At 39.9% G+C, this 19,055-nt stretch overlaps 2 protein-coding genes and 1 long non-coding RNA gene across 3 annotated transcripts in view; all 3 read right to left on the bottom strand.

The window, feature by feature from the left end:
• LOC134824478 (vacuolar protein sorting-associated protein 11 homolog) overlaps window positions 1-19,055 on the bottom strand; it is a 37,138-nt gene that overhangs the window by 477 nt on the left and 17,606 nt on the right. The window contains exons 11-20 of the mRNA XM_063836383.1: window positions 6,697-6,806; window positions 5,972-6,124; window positions 5,268-5,335; window positions 4,871-4,985; window positions 4,349-4,455; window positions 2,367-2,431; window positions 1,781-1,886; window positions 1,390-1,518; window positions 1,047-1,112; window positions 657-750 (exon numbers count right to left, since the gene is read on the bottom strand). Coding sequence (XP_063692453.1) covers window positions 657-750; window positions 1,047-1,112; window positions 1,390-1,518; window positions 1,781-1,886; window positions 2,367-2,431; window positions 4,349-4,455; window positions 4,871-4,985; window positions 5,268-5,335; window positions 5,972-6,124; window positions 6,697-6,806 — 1,013 coding nt within the window. The remainder of the gene's footprint in view (window positions 1-656; window positions 751-1,046; window positions 1,113-1,389; window positions 1,519-1,780; window positions 1,887-2,366; window positions 2,432-4,348; window positions 4,456-4,870; window positions 4,986-5,267; window positions 5,336-5,971; window positions 6,125-6,696; window positions 6,807-19,055) is intronic.
• On the bottom strand, window positions 7,947-9,008 carry LOC134824241 (uncharacterized). Its single transcript, XR_010161368.1, has 2 exons — window positions 8,462-9,008; window positions 7,947-8,286 (listed from the first exon to the last, which is right to left on the bottom strand). It is a non-coding gene; the product is annotated as an uncharacterized LOC134824241 (long non-coding RNA).
• LOC134824242 (uncharacterized) lies at window positions 9,077-11,860 on the bottom strand. The gene is made up of 2 exons (XM_063836024.1): window positions 9,482-11,860; window positions 9,077-9,303 (listed from the first exon to the last, which is right to left on the bottom strand). Exon 1 carries the CDS (start codon window positions 11,728-11,730, stop codon window positions 9,703-9,705), a length of 2,028 nt encoding a protein of 675 aa, XP_063692094.1. The 5' UTR covers window positions 11,731-11,860; the 3' UTR covers window positions 9,077-9,303; window positions 9,482-9,702.

Consider the following 19,055-nt stretch of genomic DNA (forward strand, 5'->3'; position numbering starts at 1 on the left):
TTATATTACTACATACTCTATTAACAGTTTTTGACCGATTTGCACAGCAGATCGAAGCAAATTATGTACTATTTTTATTGTACAGTATTGCTGTGTAAATTTGATTCTAATTATAATTCTAATTCTAATATCTGGGTATTTTAGATTTAGGAAAAATAACATTTTATAATTTAGTTATTATGCTTTTACTACCTGCGAAATCTTACTATATATAAAGCGAGACGATATATATGGTTCCGTGCCATTTTACTGACACCACGGCATCAACTTTAACGCGAATTTCCGCAAAAACCGTAAAAGATATACAACTGAAGCTTTTTTGACTGGGTCAAATGCTTTAATGGCCTTCAAATCAGCATGAAAAAATAAAAAATTGGCCAAGGAATAGGAGTTTTAGAGCCTAAAATTTGGACCCCCAAGTGGTGTCAAAAACGCGAATTAAATAGGTACTAATTGTTTTAGTCTCTTGAGTATAAGTATTGACACCATTTTAGGGTTAGACGGGTTCCTGCTAGTAATAATAAATAGCAACAAAGCCAATCCTCAGTATTAAAAAATCGAAAGCGAAACCGTTGACCGATGAAACACTACATACATCGTTTAATGTATTATATTATGTAATCAATTAGCAATCAATTAGCAATCAATTAGCGAACCATTAGAGGAGGAAGAAGGTTCTTCTGTTCGATGTACTGTAGGATCTCAGCCACGTGTTCTCTACTCTCCTCGTCCTCCCGAACTGCAAAATACCTGGACAAAACAATTAATAAATTGGGAAAATGTATTAATTAGTTTAATTAATTAATTAATTAAATACGGTGAAATGTCAGTCACCCTTCTCTCCTCGTCCTCCCGAACTGCAAAATACCTGGAAAAAACAATAAAACTTAAATAAAAACGTATTCCTTATAATAATAACATTGTTATTATTTGATTTGATGTATTCCTCGGACAGGTAATAATAGCAAGTCATGCCAGATCCAGAATGAATCATTTCAATTCAATTTAAATTAGCTAATTGACTATTGACAGCTGGTATTGCTAACCTGAGAGCTTGTACCCAGAGTGATGCCTCCTCAGTACCACGCCTCCAACACAGGTCCATTATACTCCTGCAATAAGAGTGGGTAGAGAAGACAAAAACAGGAGAAGTAAATTTAAAGAAATATAATAAATACATAATATATAAATATAATCCGATATAATACGGTTCAAACTAATAAAAAACATTTAAGGACAACAGGGCTCCTATTCTCAATATTTCGGTATGGTTATAGCTCAGATCATCACAAAAACTGTAATACCTCGTGGTAAAAAAACAAGAAAGTGACTATCACGAAACTATCACGTGACTTAAGTATACACTAACTGAAGTATCACGAAACTAACTTGTACTCGTTGTCCTCACAGTAACAATCCAATACGTGTTGGTAAAGACCACGCTTCTCACAGAGTATAACAATACCAGGTTGGAGTCTGTACAGCTGCATTAGGAGCAGGGCGTGGTCAGGGTCATACCTGGTAATTAGCGGACAATTAGTGTGCAATTAGTGAGCAATTAGTTGCAGATTAGTGAGCAATTAGTTGCCGATTAGTGACCAATTACTGACTTTTTACCCCATTAAGCTATTAAGTATAGACAGGTAATCGACTGTTTGGCCATCTCCTTTTTTAAATAGTCAGCAATTACCGAATTCACTAATTAACCAATTAACTAATCGACCAATCAACTAATTAACTAATTAACTAATTAACTAATTAACCTTAATTAACTAATTACCTAGCAGTGTCGTTCTGCAGCATCTCCACTACTTGTTCTGTTCTCTTCTCCCTACACTCTTCCTTCTGGGAATCTCTCAAGTACAGCTCCAGCAGCGCGTTATAAACTGAGGAAATTGGGAAAATTAATTAATCAATTAATTAATTAATTAATTAATTAATTAATACATTGAAATGTCAGTCACCGGATCAGCCTACTCGGAACCAGTCAACTATCGGACCATCAAACTTCTAGAAATTTTCAAAAGGTGCCGAAAATTTGATTCCTGGTTGCTGCCGGATTTATATTCAACGTCTTAAAAACTGTTATTCTAGTTGAAGCAACTCGGACCAATAAAGTCCCGAATTTAATGTCTTTCGGACCAACTTATTCGAGAAGTGCGTTATAAACTAAGGAAATTGGGGATCACAATATAGTTTATTGCAGTATTGGAATTTGGATATTATAATGTTTTAAATGTTACGCAGTTATGCTTCAATTTCAGCCCAGTTTCTGATAATCAACCCACTTGCTGAATATCAGTGTAATATTCACTAATAAAGTAATGCATAGCACAATATAACAAAACATTAATTAATAAGATCACCTTGAGAAGACGATTCAGGTTGTCTATCCACGATAGCTTCGAGAAACAGTATCAGACAGTCATTCCTGCAGGAGGATGGAATGTTACTGTTAGCTACAAAATACCACAGGGCACCTTAAAGTCAACCTCACTCTACCATCAACATATTTTATCCTGATTTCATTCCACTAGTCAACCTTTCTTCACCTCGCTTTACCTCACTTTACCTCACAAATTAACCTCATTTAACCTCACCTGTTGTCAAAGAGAGGTATGAACTCCTCTGGTGGAGGTGGATCCTCAATCTCCCCACACAGCTGTACTAGTTAACCTATCTTTACCTCACTTTACCTCAATAATTAACCTCATTTAACCTCACCTGTTAACAAAGAGAGGTATGAACTCCTGTCGTGGAGGTGGATCCTCAGTCTCCCCACACAGCTGTACTAGTTAACCTCTCTTTACCTCACTTTACCTCACTAAATAACCTCATCTAACCTCACCTGTTAACAAAGAGAGGTATGAACTCCTCTGGTGGAGGTGGATCCTCAGTCTCCCCACACAGCTGTACCTTTCTTTACCTCACTTTACCTCAATAATTAACCTCATTTAACCTCATTCAACCTCACCTGTTAACAAAGAGAGGTATAAACTCCTCTGGTGGAGGTGGATCCTCAGTCTCCCCACACAGCTGTACTAGTTAACCTCTCTTTACCTCACTTTACCTCAATAATTAACCTCATTTAACCTCACCTGTTAACAAAGAGAGGTATGAACTCCTCTGGTGGAGGTGGATCCTCAGTCTCCCCACACAGCTGTACTAGTTAACCTCTCTTTACCTCACTTAACCTCACTAATTAACCTCATTTAACCTCACCTGTTAACAAAGAGAGGTATGAACTCCTCTGGTGGAGGTGGATCCTCAGTCTCCCCACACAGCTGTACTAGTTAACCTCTCTTTACATCTCTTTACCTCACTTAACCTCACTAAATAACCTCATTTAACCTCACCTGTTAACAAAGAGAGGTATGAACTCCTCTGGTGGAGGTGGATCCTCAGTCTCCCCACACAGCTGTACTAGTTAACCTCTCTTTACCTCACTTTACCTCACTAAATAACCTCATTTAACCTCACCTGTTAACAAAGAGAGGTATGAACTCCTCTGGTGGAGGTGGATCCTCAGTCTCCCCACACAGCTGTACTAGTTAACCTCTCTTTACCTCACTTAACCTCACTAAATAACCTCATTTAACCTCACCTGTAAACAAAGAGAGGTATGAACTCCTCTGGTGGAGGTGGATCCTCAGTCTCCCCACACAGCTGTACTAGTTAACCTCTCTTTACCTCACTTAACCTCACTAAATAACCTCATTTAACCTCACCTGTTAACAAAGAGAGGTATGAACTCCTCTGGTGGAGGTGGATCCTCAGTCTCCCCACACAGCTGTACTAGTTAACCTCTCTTTACCTCACTTAACCTCACTAAATAACCTCATTTAACCTCACCTGTTAACAAAGAGAGGTATGAACTCCTCTGGTGGAGGTGGATCCTCAGTCTCCCCACACAGCTGTACTAGTTAACCTCTCTTTACCTCACTTAACCTCACTAAATAACCTCATTTAACCTCACCTGTTAACAAAGAGAGGTATGAACTCCTCTGGTGGAGGTGGATCCTCAGTCTCCCCACACAGCTGTACTAGTTAACCTCTCTTTACCTCACTTAACCTCACTAAATAACCTCATTTAACCTCACCTGTTAACAAAGAGAGGTATGAACTCCTCTGGTGGAGGTGGATCCTCAGTCTCCCCACACAGCTGTACTAGTTAACCTCTCTTTACCTCACTTAACCTCACTAAATAACCTCATTTAACCTCACCTGTTAACAAAGAGAGGTATGAACTCCTCTGGTGGAGGTGGATCCTCAGTCTCCCCACACAGCTGTACTAGTTAACCTCTCTTTACCTCACTTAACCTCACTAAATAACCTCATTTAACCTCACCTGTTAACAAAGAGAGGTATGAACTCCTCTGGTGGAGGTGGATCCTCAGTCTCCCCACACAGCTGTATTAGAAACTCTGTCATGTCCTCAGGAAGGTGGTCCATCAGCTGGGAGGACAAGTTTACCACAATTAGTGAGGTTAAGTGAGGTAAAGTTGGTCAATCAGGCTATTGTGCACACTGTGCAGCTAATCAGAGTGTAATCTTATTAATCAATTAAATCTGATTATTTAGAGTCTAATCTAGTACTAGATGTTAATTCTTTAAATTTACTAGATAACAGTTATTTTATAGACTATGCAAAAGATACTGCTGTTCATTGCAATATTCCCAAGTCAATCTAGCTTACTTACAGCCATCAAATAGATTGAACAAATTATATGATTAACAATTACAATCAGTCGAACTTCAGCCTAATTCGACTACCATGCCTAGTATTAGAAGCAGATTATAACGTACACAGCAAATTATACTTTTTTAACTTTTTAACATTTTAACTGTTTAACTTTAATTGCTTTTTTACCTGTTTTCCGAAGTTCTTAACGTTTTCCTTCTTCTTATCCAGGCTAGGTAACTCATTAATGTAATCAAGTGCAGTTCTGTAGTCCTGCTTATCTTCTATTTGTATGTGAACGTACCTGTCGGGTAAATAAGTGATTAGCTAATTGGATAATTAGCTAATTGGATAATTGGATAATTGTATAATTGAAGAATTGACTGAGCAGAATTTGTATGTATCATAACAAAATGATAATTCGTCAATCATCATGATCTGATGATGATTGACGAATTTTCATATTGTTATGATACATTTCGGAAATTCTGTATGATTATTCAATAAAATCTCGTTTTTCTCTTGAAAATGTCGTTAAAACTTTACTTATGTTATATTACAAACTGAAGACTAGTAATTATCTTACCAATCGTATTGGTTGAACTTCTTGGCCAGGTAAGCAGCGTCATCAAAGTAAGTAGCTTGTCTGCAAACCTTAGCAGGGTACAATATTACATTACTTACAATATTACATTACTTACAATATTACATTACTTACAATATTACATTACTTACAATATTACATTACTTACAATATTACATTACTTAATTATTATAATATTGAATAGGTAAATTAACTATATAATTAACTGTATATTGTGCGCGGCAGAAATACAATTTTAAACATTTCAGTTCAGTTTATTTTATCCTCTCATAGAATTAATATAGAACAGGTTACAGGCGTAAGCTGCTGAATAAAATTTTTTAAGCTGAGCTGTATATCTGTGTTAAGAGATTAGCATATGTATTACCTTAGTTCGTTTAATTATGGCGGGTTAAAATTGGCGGTTTTTCGGAAATTCGGCCATATTTTTAGCCGTCATTATTTTTAGCCGTCACGATATTATCCGCCATAAATAAACGAACTAAGGTAACCACAATTAACTGAATCCAACTCACCTTGATAGCAGTCTCCACATCCCCCCCCCCCCCCCCCCCCAATTAACTGAATCCAACTCACCTTGATAGCAGTCCCCCCCCCCCCCCCCCCCCCCAATTAACTGAATCCAACTCACCTTGATAGCAGTCTCCACATCCCCCCCCCCCCCCAATTAACTCAATCCAACTCACCTTGATAGCAGTCTCCACATCAAAGTTCAGTTCCCCCTCACTTCTAATAAACTGCTCTAACTTTTGCACATTCTTTAGTTTAGTGTAACAGTTTAGTAGAAGCGTTGTGTGATCTTGGTTCGCTACGTTTGCTTCGTGTAGTGCTTCTAGGTACTGGAGGAAGTAACTTTTGTTAATTAATAACTTTAATTTATTAATTAATTGTAATTTTGTCGAAAATTCGATTGGTCATAATCGGATCTGCAGTCTGCACTAACATCATATAACAAGTTTTCATGAATAAGAACTTTTAACTGCGAGAAAAGCACCAAATGAGACGCCAGCCCCAACTTCATCAAACCAAAGGTATCTAACTTATTTACAACTATATAAGTGAGATCTGTAGAAATTAATAAGAGACTAGCAGGAACCCGTCTAACCCTAAAATGGTGTCAAGAATCAAGAGACTAAAACAAATATTACCTATTTAATTCGCGTTTTTGACACCACTTGGGGTACCAAATTTTGGGCTCTAAAACTCCTATTTCTTGGCCAATTTTTTCATGCTGATTTGGAGGCCATTAAAGCATTTGACCCAGTCAAAAAAGTTTCAGTTGTATATCTTTGACGGTTTTTGCAGAAATTCGCGTTAAAGTTGATGCCGTGGTGTCAGTAAAATGGCACGGATAAATAAATATATATATATATATATATCGTCTCGCTTTATATATAGTAAGATGGTGTACCTGTGTGAGGTTATGAATACGGCGAGCATCTAGAAACTTCCTGATCACATAGGAAGGCTCCACGTGACCGATAGTACCGATATACTTGGATATAGCTCCGTCGTGATCCCCTGGTTAGAGTAGAGTGAGGTGGGAGTAAAGAGTTTTATTTTATTAATTAATAACTGATTAATTAATTAATTATAATTTTTTTGAATATACTGGTAAGAGTAGAGTGAGGTGGCGTCAGGTTAACACTATTTGAGTATAATGTAATGGGATGGAAGCCGTGCTGGCTCCATAATATAAAGAATTTATTTGAATTCTAAATGAAATGCTAGAATATAATATAATATACTAGAAACCCGCTAGTCGAAAGCTTTGTTCGAGGAAATTTTAAAAATCAGTTATGTTTTAATTTCTCTTCATCATACAGCTCTGTTATACAGTAGACATAATGGAATTTATTTAACAATGGCGACAGCGTTGTTAGTATTCGGATTCCCAAAACGATACTTTTTACCGCATCAAAAAATACCAATCACAACCAAAGTTATGAATATAAGTCATAGCGTGAGCGTAAATGTGAGCTAGTTTTGAAGTTATGACGTAGCATACAGCATAACAACGCGCGTAGTTAAGATGTTCTTGCTCGCGCACGTGCATTTTTATCGTTGCTACGCAACAGCGCAGTAAACCTTTGCTAAAATAACGCCATTATTCTAACGATTATTTAACCTCACTTCCGACGTTAATTATAAACAAGAATTGCGCCCGTTTGTTCGGCTGTCGGCGGACGCTAGATTTCCATCCACTTGCACCAACTCTTCAAATTTCACTATATAATACATTGGCCTTCAATTAATTTTCCTTCCTTGAGTCACGTGAATTGGCTTAATTGTGAATAATTACATTACACCAAAATAAAAGTTGATCGTTGTACCTGAACCTCAGGTCAGACAATGCAATTAGAGTGGGCCGGACCAGCTTAATGTAATTTTTAATTAGCTCAAGTTTGGAGGTGCCGCGAGTTTAGTTGTCTGTGGATGCTAAAGGAATATAATTGATAATAGTTGTGCATCGAGGAAAATAAATGTTGTTCAGACACAGTGCGCGCGTTGAGGTAATTTAATTAATTTTACTGATAAGCCGCGCGACTGTACTCTGAAATATCGCGTGTAGATTTAATTTGAATGTTCCTCCGCAAACGTTAAGATTGAAGTTGCCATAACAACGCGCAACTCTGTGGCAGAGAAAAATGATACACGATATAATGTAGGTTCCGGTGAAATGGAAATGGATAGTTAAGGAAGAGAACATATTATTATCATGTTGTGCATAAAACTGGTCCCTCTGTTCCACTTTCTAATTAGTGGTTATACAAGATTAAATGATGTGTTTCAGTCATACTTCAATGATACCAATTATTGGAATTCAAGTCTCAATGTCCAGTATGTTAATTAGTTCAGTAAGATGAAGTGTTCATTCCATTGTCTTGCTAGGTTAGTGTAAAGTAGTAGATTTGGAGATCTGTGAATTAGGAAGTAATATCACTCAATCAGCAGCCGATGGTGTGCGTTATGTTTTGACAAAATTGTGTTCACAGCTGCTCTGAAATCAGTTAATTATTCAATTAGTTTTTCATGCGTTTGAATGATTATATCACTAATATAGGTTGAAATAAGGTATATTATATTACTTCGGAATCATAGGGTGACAGAGAAAAATGGAGAATCTTTCCAATAAATATGAACACTAATAGAACGATAATGTTTAATTTACGAACCATTTCATGGATTGTGATATGATAGAGTCAACTGTCAAGGAGGGCTGATCCGGAGACGGCATTTTTTTCTATAAGCGAGCCTATGGCATGCAAGGAACTGTTGATAGTTGTGAAACTGAATGTGAAGACTGGAAAACAGCAAGCAACTGATCTGAAAGGAAATAAGTTGTGATTGTCCCGTGCGTAATATTACATCTACATTATATGAACATTAAATCAAAAGTGGTGAAGCAATCTTGAATGAAAGCGCGAGAAAACTGAATGTGCATAATAATTGTATTATTATATTAAAAAAGTATAGAAACACCTTCCCTTTTATGTAGATGTGGAGAATGAGGTGAGGTAATTAGCCTGAGAACAGTTGATGATGAGGTACAATAACCACACGCAGTTAACCACTCTTCTCAGTTTCCGTTAGCACGTGACAATCCCACGGGTAAATTGCTCGGACGAACCTCTTTGCTAACATATGATAATGCATCCAATCTTATCTGATAACTGAGGTATTACAGGGGTTTAAAGATATATTATGAGATAATAACATGACATTTATGACATATTGAAAATTATAATATAAGGTAACAAAAGTATATCGATTAAATAGCTGCAGTAAAACAAATGTAAAGTTAGAGTGCAAGTTAAATGGAAAATGTAGTATGTGCATGTCATTTATTGCTAATATGATAATAGAAATTGGTTAATTATGGAGAGCATAAATTAACGTAGATATAATTATATAAGATAATGTTGATTAAATTGTAGAGTAGTAGTGATATGTAATGTTATAATTGTTGTTATAGCTTGTGTCTTAAACTTCAGTGTCCTGTTGTACGTCTAACTTCCTGAAAAACGAATAATGTTAGGAGGAACTATGTTAAAAGAAACATTAATATTTACTAAATTTATTGGCATTTAAACCGTAACGGTGAATAAGTAATTGAAACTAATTTGTATTATCAATGTAAAGCATTATTATAGGCGACAAAAAATATTATTGTTTTAAAAACGCGACTGTATTACCTGTGTAATCAGAACCTCGAGTGTAAGAATGTAAGGCTGACTACACTGTTCACACCGCAAGAAGTCACGTTACAACAGCACTGGTATGGTGTTGTGAAAGTTCTAGGATAGGTATGGGGTGAGTGGTGTTCGTGATTGTTAGAAATTGCAAGTAAATGATAGCTAGAGTGTAAGATTACTTATAAGTGCAAGGGCTAACATTCACAATGCCGAGGGTGAAATTACAATTCATGAGATGGTGAGTGCGCAGAGCCAATTTCTAAAATAACAGTATACCAATGAACGCCATGACCATCGTCTGTATTAACTATAAATAAGGTTGGGGGAAGGACCTGTGCGTTAGACTTAAACTTATCCCAAAGGTGTATGATGCGGGCTTTGAACGTAGACTTACTATGGGGAGGTTCTACATTGGAAAGATAATCATTTCTATGTATAAATAATAAATTGTGAAAATGGAGCGAGTAAATAGGAATAAGATCAAGGCAATTAGTTTCTGAAAGGAACACGGGACTTGTGCCGGAAATGTTAAGAGCATGATTACCTAGTGCACATATGTCTGTCTCAAAATCCGAGGGTCCCCAATAGTTACAGTCGAATAGTGATGCGTTAAACCATGACTGGCCTGTCGAAAGGAAGGACTTCAGTTTAGAAATGACTCTAGAGGCGATGTAACCACAACTGGAATTAACCTGGATATTAGCAAAGGAGGCATTGACTGAGAATCCCAAAGATTGTAATAAAGTTGCAGTTTCTGCCGATTGAGGATGACCCAAAAAATCAATGACATGAGCCCTGCCAACAGTTTCAGAGATAACTTGTGGATAACTGGTAGGAATTTGCATAACCGGATTGTTGACCACATCTGCATTGCATAAAGGAGAAAGAGACTTTGTCGTTTTGAGATGTTTACTTAGAAGTGGACTTGCTGGAACTTGAGGAGAGTTTGGTAAAGGACGTTTGAGACCAGTAGAAGGCTGTGGAGACATCATAGAGAGCGGAGAATATAATGAGGTAGCCTTGAAATGTTTCTTCGTAAGATCCGCTAATGGAGAAAAAGGTATGTGGCGTTTTAATACAGGAGGCGAGGTGATGATGGTGTTGTGCGGAGAAGATGACACATTACATGGTTTACTGCAGGGAAGAGTGATGGGATCAGATGGTATTGGACTCATTATTAAAACTTCTTCACAAGTAGCTGCAGGAACATTATTACCTTGGAGGACAACACAAAATTTAGGAACATCACGTAGTCGAGCATACTCATCTACAACTTTCTTAGATGTGCGAATTTGCCTGGGGTCAAAAGATATGAAGTGCAGACCAAGGAGAGATGTTAACCTAGAGATAGCAGTGTATGCCATGCCTGACTGCCATGAGTGACCTTTTGATGCTCCAGCGAGGAATACATATGCTTTGTTCAAAGTCAAACCCTGAACTTTGTGAACAGTGCAGGCCCAAGAGAGAACCAATGGAATTTGATAGCGTTTGAGCCACGTTTTACTATTCTTTTTGGAGATAAATTCCTTTTCCACGGGCTTAATTGGAACAGTGCCAACCTTGGTGCAATTGTTAGCGCAGAAATTGTCACAATGATGTTTTATGGTTCTGCCGACGTTAACATCATCGAACATAACATTAACGTGCCGAATGTCTCTAGCACTGCATGAACCGTCCTTGACAGTTTTGCCATTTTGGAGTTGGAAACTGTGGACAGTCCCAGTCACACCGTTTACAATTTTGTCAGGGGTGTCGATATTAACACGCACCATGACCCTAGCTCCTGGACCAATATTTAATGAAGTTGGTAACCCAGCAGTTTTGTTCACATCGTCAGTCGTGTAATCTTGGGGTTTCTTGTTCATTTTGTCATAAACTTTGTCGCCAAAATTGGAAGATTTGTTGAAAACTTCATTGGAGAATCTGTCTTGAGCAACAACGTTAACTATTGAAGAGGTTTTGCTCAATTCTTGAATGCACTCCTGATTGTGACTGTTGCACTGCCTATTGGTTGGATAAATGACCATTGAGTCCATGATTTCAGCAGGTTTAGGCTGTTTTTCCACAACCCTTGAACCCAGCAACTCAATATCCTCTGGGGTGTGCTCTCCTACCCTAAGCCTGTGACAGAGTTCCGTGAACTGACTGTCACCCTTTGCTCTAACTATGTCCGTTAGCTCAGAAAATGTAATTGAATCCTTCCAAATGTTAGGCCCAAGAGCAGCGATACCTTTAGTCTCAAACACCATAGTTTGTTGAACCGCAGGAATCTGATGAAGGTCACCACTGAAGATAACGTTGATTCCCCCAAAGATTGTGGTTTCAGGAGGAACCCCAAATATTTCATTCAACCGTGAATTGATCTGGTTGAGGTTTGTGTTACCCACCATTGACACTTCATCTATAATGATATACCTTACATGCTGAAAGAACCTCCTCATCTGCATCTTCTTTTTTGGATTAAGTGGTTTAGGTTGGATTCTTCCGCCCTCTTGACAATCTAACTGAAGGAGTTGGTGAACAGTTTGACCGTCAATGAGAGCTGCAGCAACACCAGTGCTAGCTGCAACAGCAACCCTAGGTTTAATGATACTGTCTGGGAACTTGCGTGAGATGCAGGAGCGCATACATTTTATGAGGAAACTTTTACCTACTCCGCCAGCACCACTAACAAAATGAAGAAGCTGATTGACCTTGTGACCCTGTGCAACCAGGGAAGAGTGATGATCTACAATGTTGAAGAGTTCGCGCTGTTTGTCATTGAGGCTGGTGACCATTTGCTGGTACTGTTCATCAGAGACAATGGGCTCCTTATAAGTGACGTTAAACACAGACTTCTCTTCCTCCTTCGATATATCAATACCTTCAAAGGGATGATTGAAGAGATGCCTACCATCAAGAACTTCCCTTTTATTTTCATCAAGAAGTGAATCTTTGATCTCTTGTCTTATTTCAGCTTCCATTTTTTGCAGAGTGTCGTCGTCAAATTGTTCAAACTTTTTGATGTTGGGTTTCATGGCATCAACATTCTCAGCAAATGACTCTTGATAAGTGGCAAAGGAGCCAATAAGATCAGCTTCCTTTCTCCACGGAAAGTACAAACACAGTTTCGAATAGTAATACTTTTCAGGCTGCTTTGTGCGAGACTTTTTATTACTTCTGATAACTTGAGGCGAGTCTCGCCTTATCATCTGGCCAAGATTAGATTTAAGAGTAATGACTTTGTGTCTGTTTTTAGAAGTTACGTTTCTGTCTAACCGAACGTATAAGGAAGCAAATTCAGCCCAGCAGATCGACTCTAAATCATCAGGACGATTGAGGTATTTGTCAAGAAGCGAGTTATGGAACACATCTTCCGAATCATCAGGCAGCTGTTGTAGGGTAGAACGAGGTTTGACAATGCCATGTCTATCCCCTGGCATGTCAGAAGGAATGAAAAGAACCGAAGGTTTGAAATGGGAGAGACTCAACTGGGGCAGACATCGAAAAATAGCTTCTTGGACGGAGACGGACCTAGAATTTAAAAAAGTATTTCCAAGCTGTCGAAGGGCTTCTTTAGAGTTCTTATTGCTCGGCTGATCAATATTTTTAATAACATCTTTCAAGGCGTCACAAACCTCTTTTTCATTTTTGGTGGCATACGAAATAACGTAATTAACAACATCCCACGGACTCATACAAATTTGAACATCCATGTTCCCTTGTATAGCAAGGAGTAGAAGACGATTGTATGTATTTACATTTTCGCTGCCAGGTTTACGTTTGTAGATGACATCTCTAGATCGCAGTTTAGGAGCCTCAACTTTGGGTTCACTGTCAGCAGACTTTTGGTTGTTTTTTGACTTTTTTGTCATCATTTTCTTGATTTCCTTAAAGACAATTTTTGTAACCTCAGAAAGTGTTTTGGGAAATCCGAAACGGCATATGTCTTTACCACCTTTCTGACATGTTTTTGTATGGGAGTGCAGCTGAAGCTTGATAAGTTTGTGAACCTCGGGATCTTCTTCAAGGGTTGGATAATGAGTTGTAACATACTTATCAATAAATTCTATTACTTCCTCGATGGGACTCTCACCTGGTATAGGAGCACCTACTACTTTGAGAAGCATGTGAAGGTGAGGGGATCCACGGCCCCCAAACTCATTTCTACCAAAATGAGCCAAAGCCTCTCCCATGACACCCTGATCCTCAATCAGATAAGATAGAATTTTGCGGACGTAGCGGTCGAACATGCGCACAGCAATGACAGGGTCCATTTTAATTAGCTCGTGCTTCCTAAACCAGCTTATGTCACTTAATAATTCATCCGTAGGTTCCTGACCCATTAATTTCAGAATAGCCGGAACTGAGTAGACCAAGTCGTTAAAGGAGAATGTTAAGAACCAAGTAAAATTACCTAGCTGATTCACCATAGCTATACCATCGTTCTTGATCTTCTGTAAGTAAGCTGGAGTACCCTTCATATTTTTCATAAATTTATAAGCATCAATGTTACTTTGAAGCTGATCCATGTTGCACTGGTAAGATCTGAGGAGCCCTGCGGTAATGATTTGACCGTCCATAGTTCTAGAACCTTTGCGCATGTGAGTAGCAATGCAACTAAGTAGCTGATCACGTTCAATCCAGTTCTGCATGTAAAATATATACTCGGGGTTTTGAGCGTACTTTCTCTGCTTAGAGTATAATTTGCTTTCAGCGTAATCTTTTAAGGAGAGTTTAGGGAGAAGTTTTTTCTTAATGAGATCATTTCTTTTGCTGCAGTTGAAGTGACCCTTACCCAGAGGAAATAGATCAGGAAATGACAAGGCTTCGTAGTCGGCATTACCAAGGAAAGGAACAGGTTTACTACCCTGGCCAGGTGCAAAGTCCATGAAAGGTATTTTACCGTCATCAATGTTCTCAGCTGGATCAGATTTTTGGATGCAAGACTCAAAAGGCATATCACAGTACGTACCCTCGTTAGTGACATTTGATAAAATAAGATCTAATATTGACATAGAAACAACAACAGGGTCATCATTCATGTACGAGTCAAAGAACTGCTTATCACCATCGTAATTTTGTTTAATGAAATCATGGGAAAGTACAACATTCTTATAAAAAGGATTGTTTTTCTTAAGCCATACTAATAATGTTATACATTTATCAGGATTAACAACATCAGACATTACAACAGACTTGTACTCAACCTTACGTTTTATACGGACAGCTAAAATACCAGACTCAGAAAGTTTACGAGGGAGCTGCATGCAATTTCTGTCAGGTTGGATGGGGACATTTACAACAGGGCCTTTAATACAACTTTGACCACCAGCAGGAAGGGATAAAATTTTCATAAATGGAATGATCTGTGATACTAAGCGGCATTCTGTGGGGTTTGGCTGAAGGGAGGATGGGAGATCGCCTGATGCCAGGAACATTTCATTTACATCTATAGGGGAGAACTTGCCACGCTTTAAATAACTATTGCAACGTTTACAAATCCATTCATTATCTGCTTTAGTAACCGAAGGAATATTGAGCTTAAACTTAAGAGTATCCTTTGCCTTAACAACACCTTCACGGAAGAAAAGCTTGTGACATTTAAAACACGCATATTCTGGGTACTCTCGCATTTTAGCACGGAAAGTCTTCACAATTTTGTCAGTCTTTGGATCAAATGAGGGTTTTGTAGGTGATTTAGAGTGATGCTCAAGGGGTACTGGAGAAGCCTTTGAAGCATTGGGTGGCACCACGGGCTGGTCCTCAACAGAAAAGTTATGCAGGCTAGAAGATTCTATGCGGGGTGACTGGCAGGCAGATGGTTCCGATGAAGCAGTAAAATGTTTATTTGGAGAGACAGTTTGGAGATGAGAAAAAGGGCAGTTCTCCATAAAACCTGGGCAGAAGGTGCATTTATTAGCACAGTTAAGTTCAATTTCAGCTAATAATTTGGAGCCATGAGGAAAAGAAACAAAATCCCAATCCAAAGTAGAAATAGGCCTCTGTGGTACCTCGGGCTGGTCCTCAACAAAAAAGTTATGCAGGCTAGAATATTCCATGGGGGGTGATTGGCAGGCTGATGATTCCGATGAAGTAGTAACATGTTGATTTAGGGAGACACTTTGGAGATGAGAAAATGGGCAGTTCTCCATAAAACCTGGGCAGAAGGTGCATTTATCAACGCATGTAAGTTCAATTTCAGCTAATAATTTGGAGCCATGAGGAAAACAAACAAAGTCCCAATCCAAAGTAGGAATAAGCCTCGTTGGTACTGGAGAATTATGCGAATCAGTTTCTGATTTGTGCAGTTTGGAAGTGTTTGGCATGAAAAAGGTATTAGAAGATGAAGGTGAACCTAAACAGGATTTAGCAGCACAGGTTATATTAATATTAGTCTCAGTAGATACCTGTGCCCGATAAGATGACGGTGAGTCATGCGGTGGAGTAGAGTGTAGTTTTGGTAGAGATTGAGAAGAAGTTCTGTATTCATTTAAAGGAGATGCAACTTTATTATTTCTATTAACACTAACTGTATGAAATGATATGTCGTGGGGTGAATAAGCAGTTTTAAGTGATGAAGCTGGAGACCGTGAATGATTGTGATTAAAAAGTGCAGAGTAGGTTGGTGGAGTTTTGTAACCGCTCATATTGGATGGGCTATGTTGACGAAGGAGAACAGGAGAGCAAATATTCTGAGATGTACTGTTCCTAGCTTTATTGAGAGAAATACGAGTGCGTCGCTTTTCTTTGGCCATTTTCTTTTGTTCATCTGTCATTGCTGCGCGCCTGGCCTTTTCCTTTAAACGCTTTTGCTCTTTTTTTGCATTGCGTTCAGGGGTTGTCATAGATGCCCGAGCTTGCGACTTTCGAGAACTTTCAGTTTGTTGGAGTCTTGTGAGCTCGGTGTTGGTCATGGATGCCCGAGCTTGCGACTTTTGAGATCGTTCATTCTGTTGGACTATTTTAAGGTCGGTGGTGGTCATGGAGGCCCGAGTTTGCGACTTTCGATGACGATCATTCTGTTGGACTATTTTAAGCTCGGTGTTGGTCATGGATGCCCGAGCATGCGACTTTTGAGATCGTTCATTCTGTTGGACTATTTTAAGGTCGGTGTTGGTCATGGAGGCCCGAGCTTGCGACTTCTGAGATCGTTCATTCTGTTGGACTATTTTAAGGTCGGTGGTGGTCATGGAGGCCCGAGTTTGCGACTTTCGATGACGATCATAATGAAGTTGTTGTGAACGCTGTGAGCTTGTCATAGAAGCACGATGCTGCCGCATTCGATTTCGAGCAGAATTGCGATCTTTCTCTTTTTGAAGCTCTTTATCAGTCATATTAGAAAGAGTGTCACATTTCGTAGAGGAATCCGTTTTCTTTTTCTTTTGAACAGTTGAAGCATAAGAGTCATTTTCGTCAGATGAGTTCAAAAGAGTGGAACTTTGTACATAGCTACCATTGCGGCAGTCATAATATGGTCTATACTCCTGGCAGTCGTTCGATTCAGTGTCATCAATGAAATTGTCCATATCACCTGGCGAAGCTGTAAGATTATCATTTTGAGAGTTGCCAGACTCTTGGGATAAGTGAGCTTCTTCATCTTGAGCTTCATTGTCGATGAAAGGATTGTTATGTCGACCGCCACCATACATTAGTGACAAAGATTGTTTAGTGGTGTGACTAATGTTGTAGGAAATAGAGGGTGCATATGCAGAAGATGATGAGGACACCCCGGTCCCTTCAGTCATATCGGGGATGCAGGGTTCCGAAGGATGAGCAGCAGATAATGACACCCCGGTCCCTTCAGTCATATCAGGGATGCAGGGTTCCGAAGGAAGAGTGACAGATAATGACACCCCGGTCCCTTCAGTCATATCGGGGATGCAGGGTTCCGAAGGAAGAGTGACAGATAATGACACCCCGGTCCCTTCAGTCATATCAGGGATAAGGGGTTCCGTAGGATGAGTAGCAGATAATGACACTCTGGTCCCTTCAGTCATATCAGGGGTACAGGGAAGCAGTGGCAGATGGTGACAGCCTGTTAGGCTTATAAAAGGTGCAGGGATCCGAAGAAAAAGTGGCAATTGACGAAACTCCGTAGAAATAGGCTTGTGACTCATGCTGGGGACAATTATAGGTGCTTGAAGAACGGAGGATGATGGTGACAGCTGTATCTTGTTATCCTCACCAGGGGTGCTGGGATGTATGGAAAGAGGGTAAGATGACAACACCCCTTCAGTCTTATCGAGGGTGCTGGGCTTTAAAGAAACACGGCCGGATGAGGACACCCCTTCAGTCTTATCGAGGGTGCAGGGCTTTAAAGAAACAGGGCGGGATGAGGACACCCCTTCAGTCTTATCGAGGGTGCTGGGCTTTAAAGAAACAGGGCGGGATGAGGACACCCCCCTTCAGTCTTATCGAGGGTGCTGGGCTTTAAAGAAACAGGGCGGGATGAGGACACCCCTTCAGTCTTATCGAGGGTGCTGGGCTTTAAAGAAACAGGGCGGGATGAGGACACCCCTTCAGTCTTATCGAGGGTGCTGGGCTTTAAAGAAACACGGCCGGATGAGGACACCCCTTCAGTCTTATCGAGGGTGCTGGGCTTAAGTGTTCTGAAAGTAAGACTGAAACGGTAGCCTTGGCAAAGACGAGAGTTACTACCGCGAGCTATACGATGGAAGTACGCTACCTGTGACTCAGGATCCATAACAAACAACGAATTAGACAGAAGCTGCTGACTGAACGAGGGGCGGTCCCATTTACACGAGGCAAAGTCCATGTAACGTGTAGCCCCAATTGATAGAGTCGCTATTTTGGCAGACTTGTCCAAGTGCCGTTCATCGTCCTTGTGATATGGTAGGATGGTAGAGGGATCTTTGTAAAAGTTGACCAATATGCTGTTAAAGTTAGCGGACAGTTTAACATTGACAATGGACAAAATTTGTTGTAGTATAGGCTCTGAATGAATGGGGATGGGTTTTAGATGTTTAGTAGCCCTGTTGTAAACATATTTATCTTTGCCGAAAAGAAGGACCTGCGATGAGTTGGTACCCTGCCTAACAAATATACCTTGTTCAACTTTTGATAGTAAAAGTTCCTCGACATTTTTAGCAATACGCACCGGAAGTAGATTCTTGTAATAGGCTAGCCTTTTCTGAAGCCAATCCGGACACTTCGACGAATTGTACGGAGCAGGATCGGGTGCAGGATCAGGTGCAGCAGGTACAGGTAAAGCTGGAGTAGATGCAGCAGGTGCAGGAGGAGCAGGTTGGGCAGATGGAGCAGGTGCAGGAGGAGCAGGTACAGCAGGTGCAGGTGAAACAGGTGCAGGAGAAGTCGGTGCAGCAGGAGCAGGTGCACGAGGAACCGGTGCAGAAGGAGCAAATGGAGCAGGAGCAGATGCAGCAAGAGCAAGTGCAGCAGGAGCCGTTGCAGCAGGTTCAGATGGAGCAGGTGCAGGAGGAGCCGGTGCAGAAGGAGCAGCTGGAGCAGGAGGAGCAGATGCAGCAGGAGCAGGTGCAGGAGGAGCCGGTGCAGAAGGAGCAGATGGTGCAGATTGTGCTGAAGGAGCAGGTGCAGCAGGTGTAGCAGAAGC

The sequence above is a fragment of the Bolinopsis microptera genome, chromosome 12 (assembly GCF_026151205.1).
Source record: "Bolinopsis microptera isolate Bmic1 chromosome 12, MBARI_Bmic_1.0, whole genome shotgun sequence".
NCBI lineage: Eukaryota > Metazoa > Ctenophora > Tentaculata > Lobata > Bolinopsidae > Bolinopsis > Bolinopsis microptera.

Bases quoted from the DNA above. Each gene is read 5' to 3' on its own strand.
- LOC134824242 (XM_063836024.1), bottom strand. From the start codon at position 11,730: ATGGTGTTTGAGACTAAAGGTATCGCTGCTCTTGGGCCTAACATTTGG.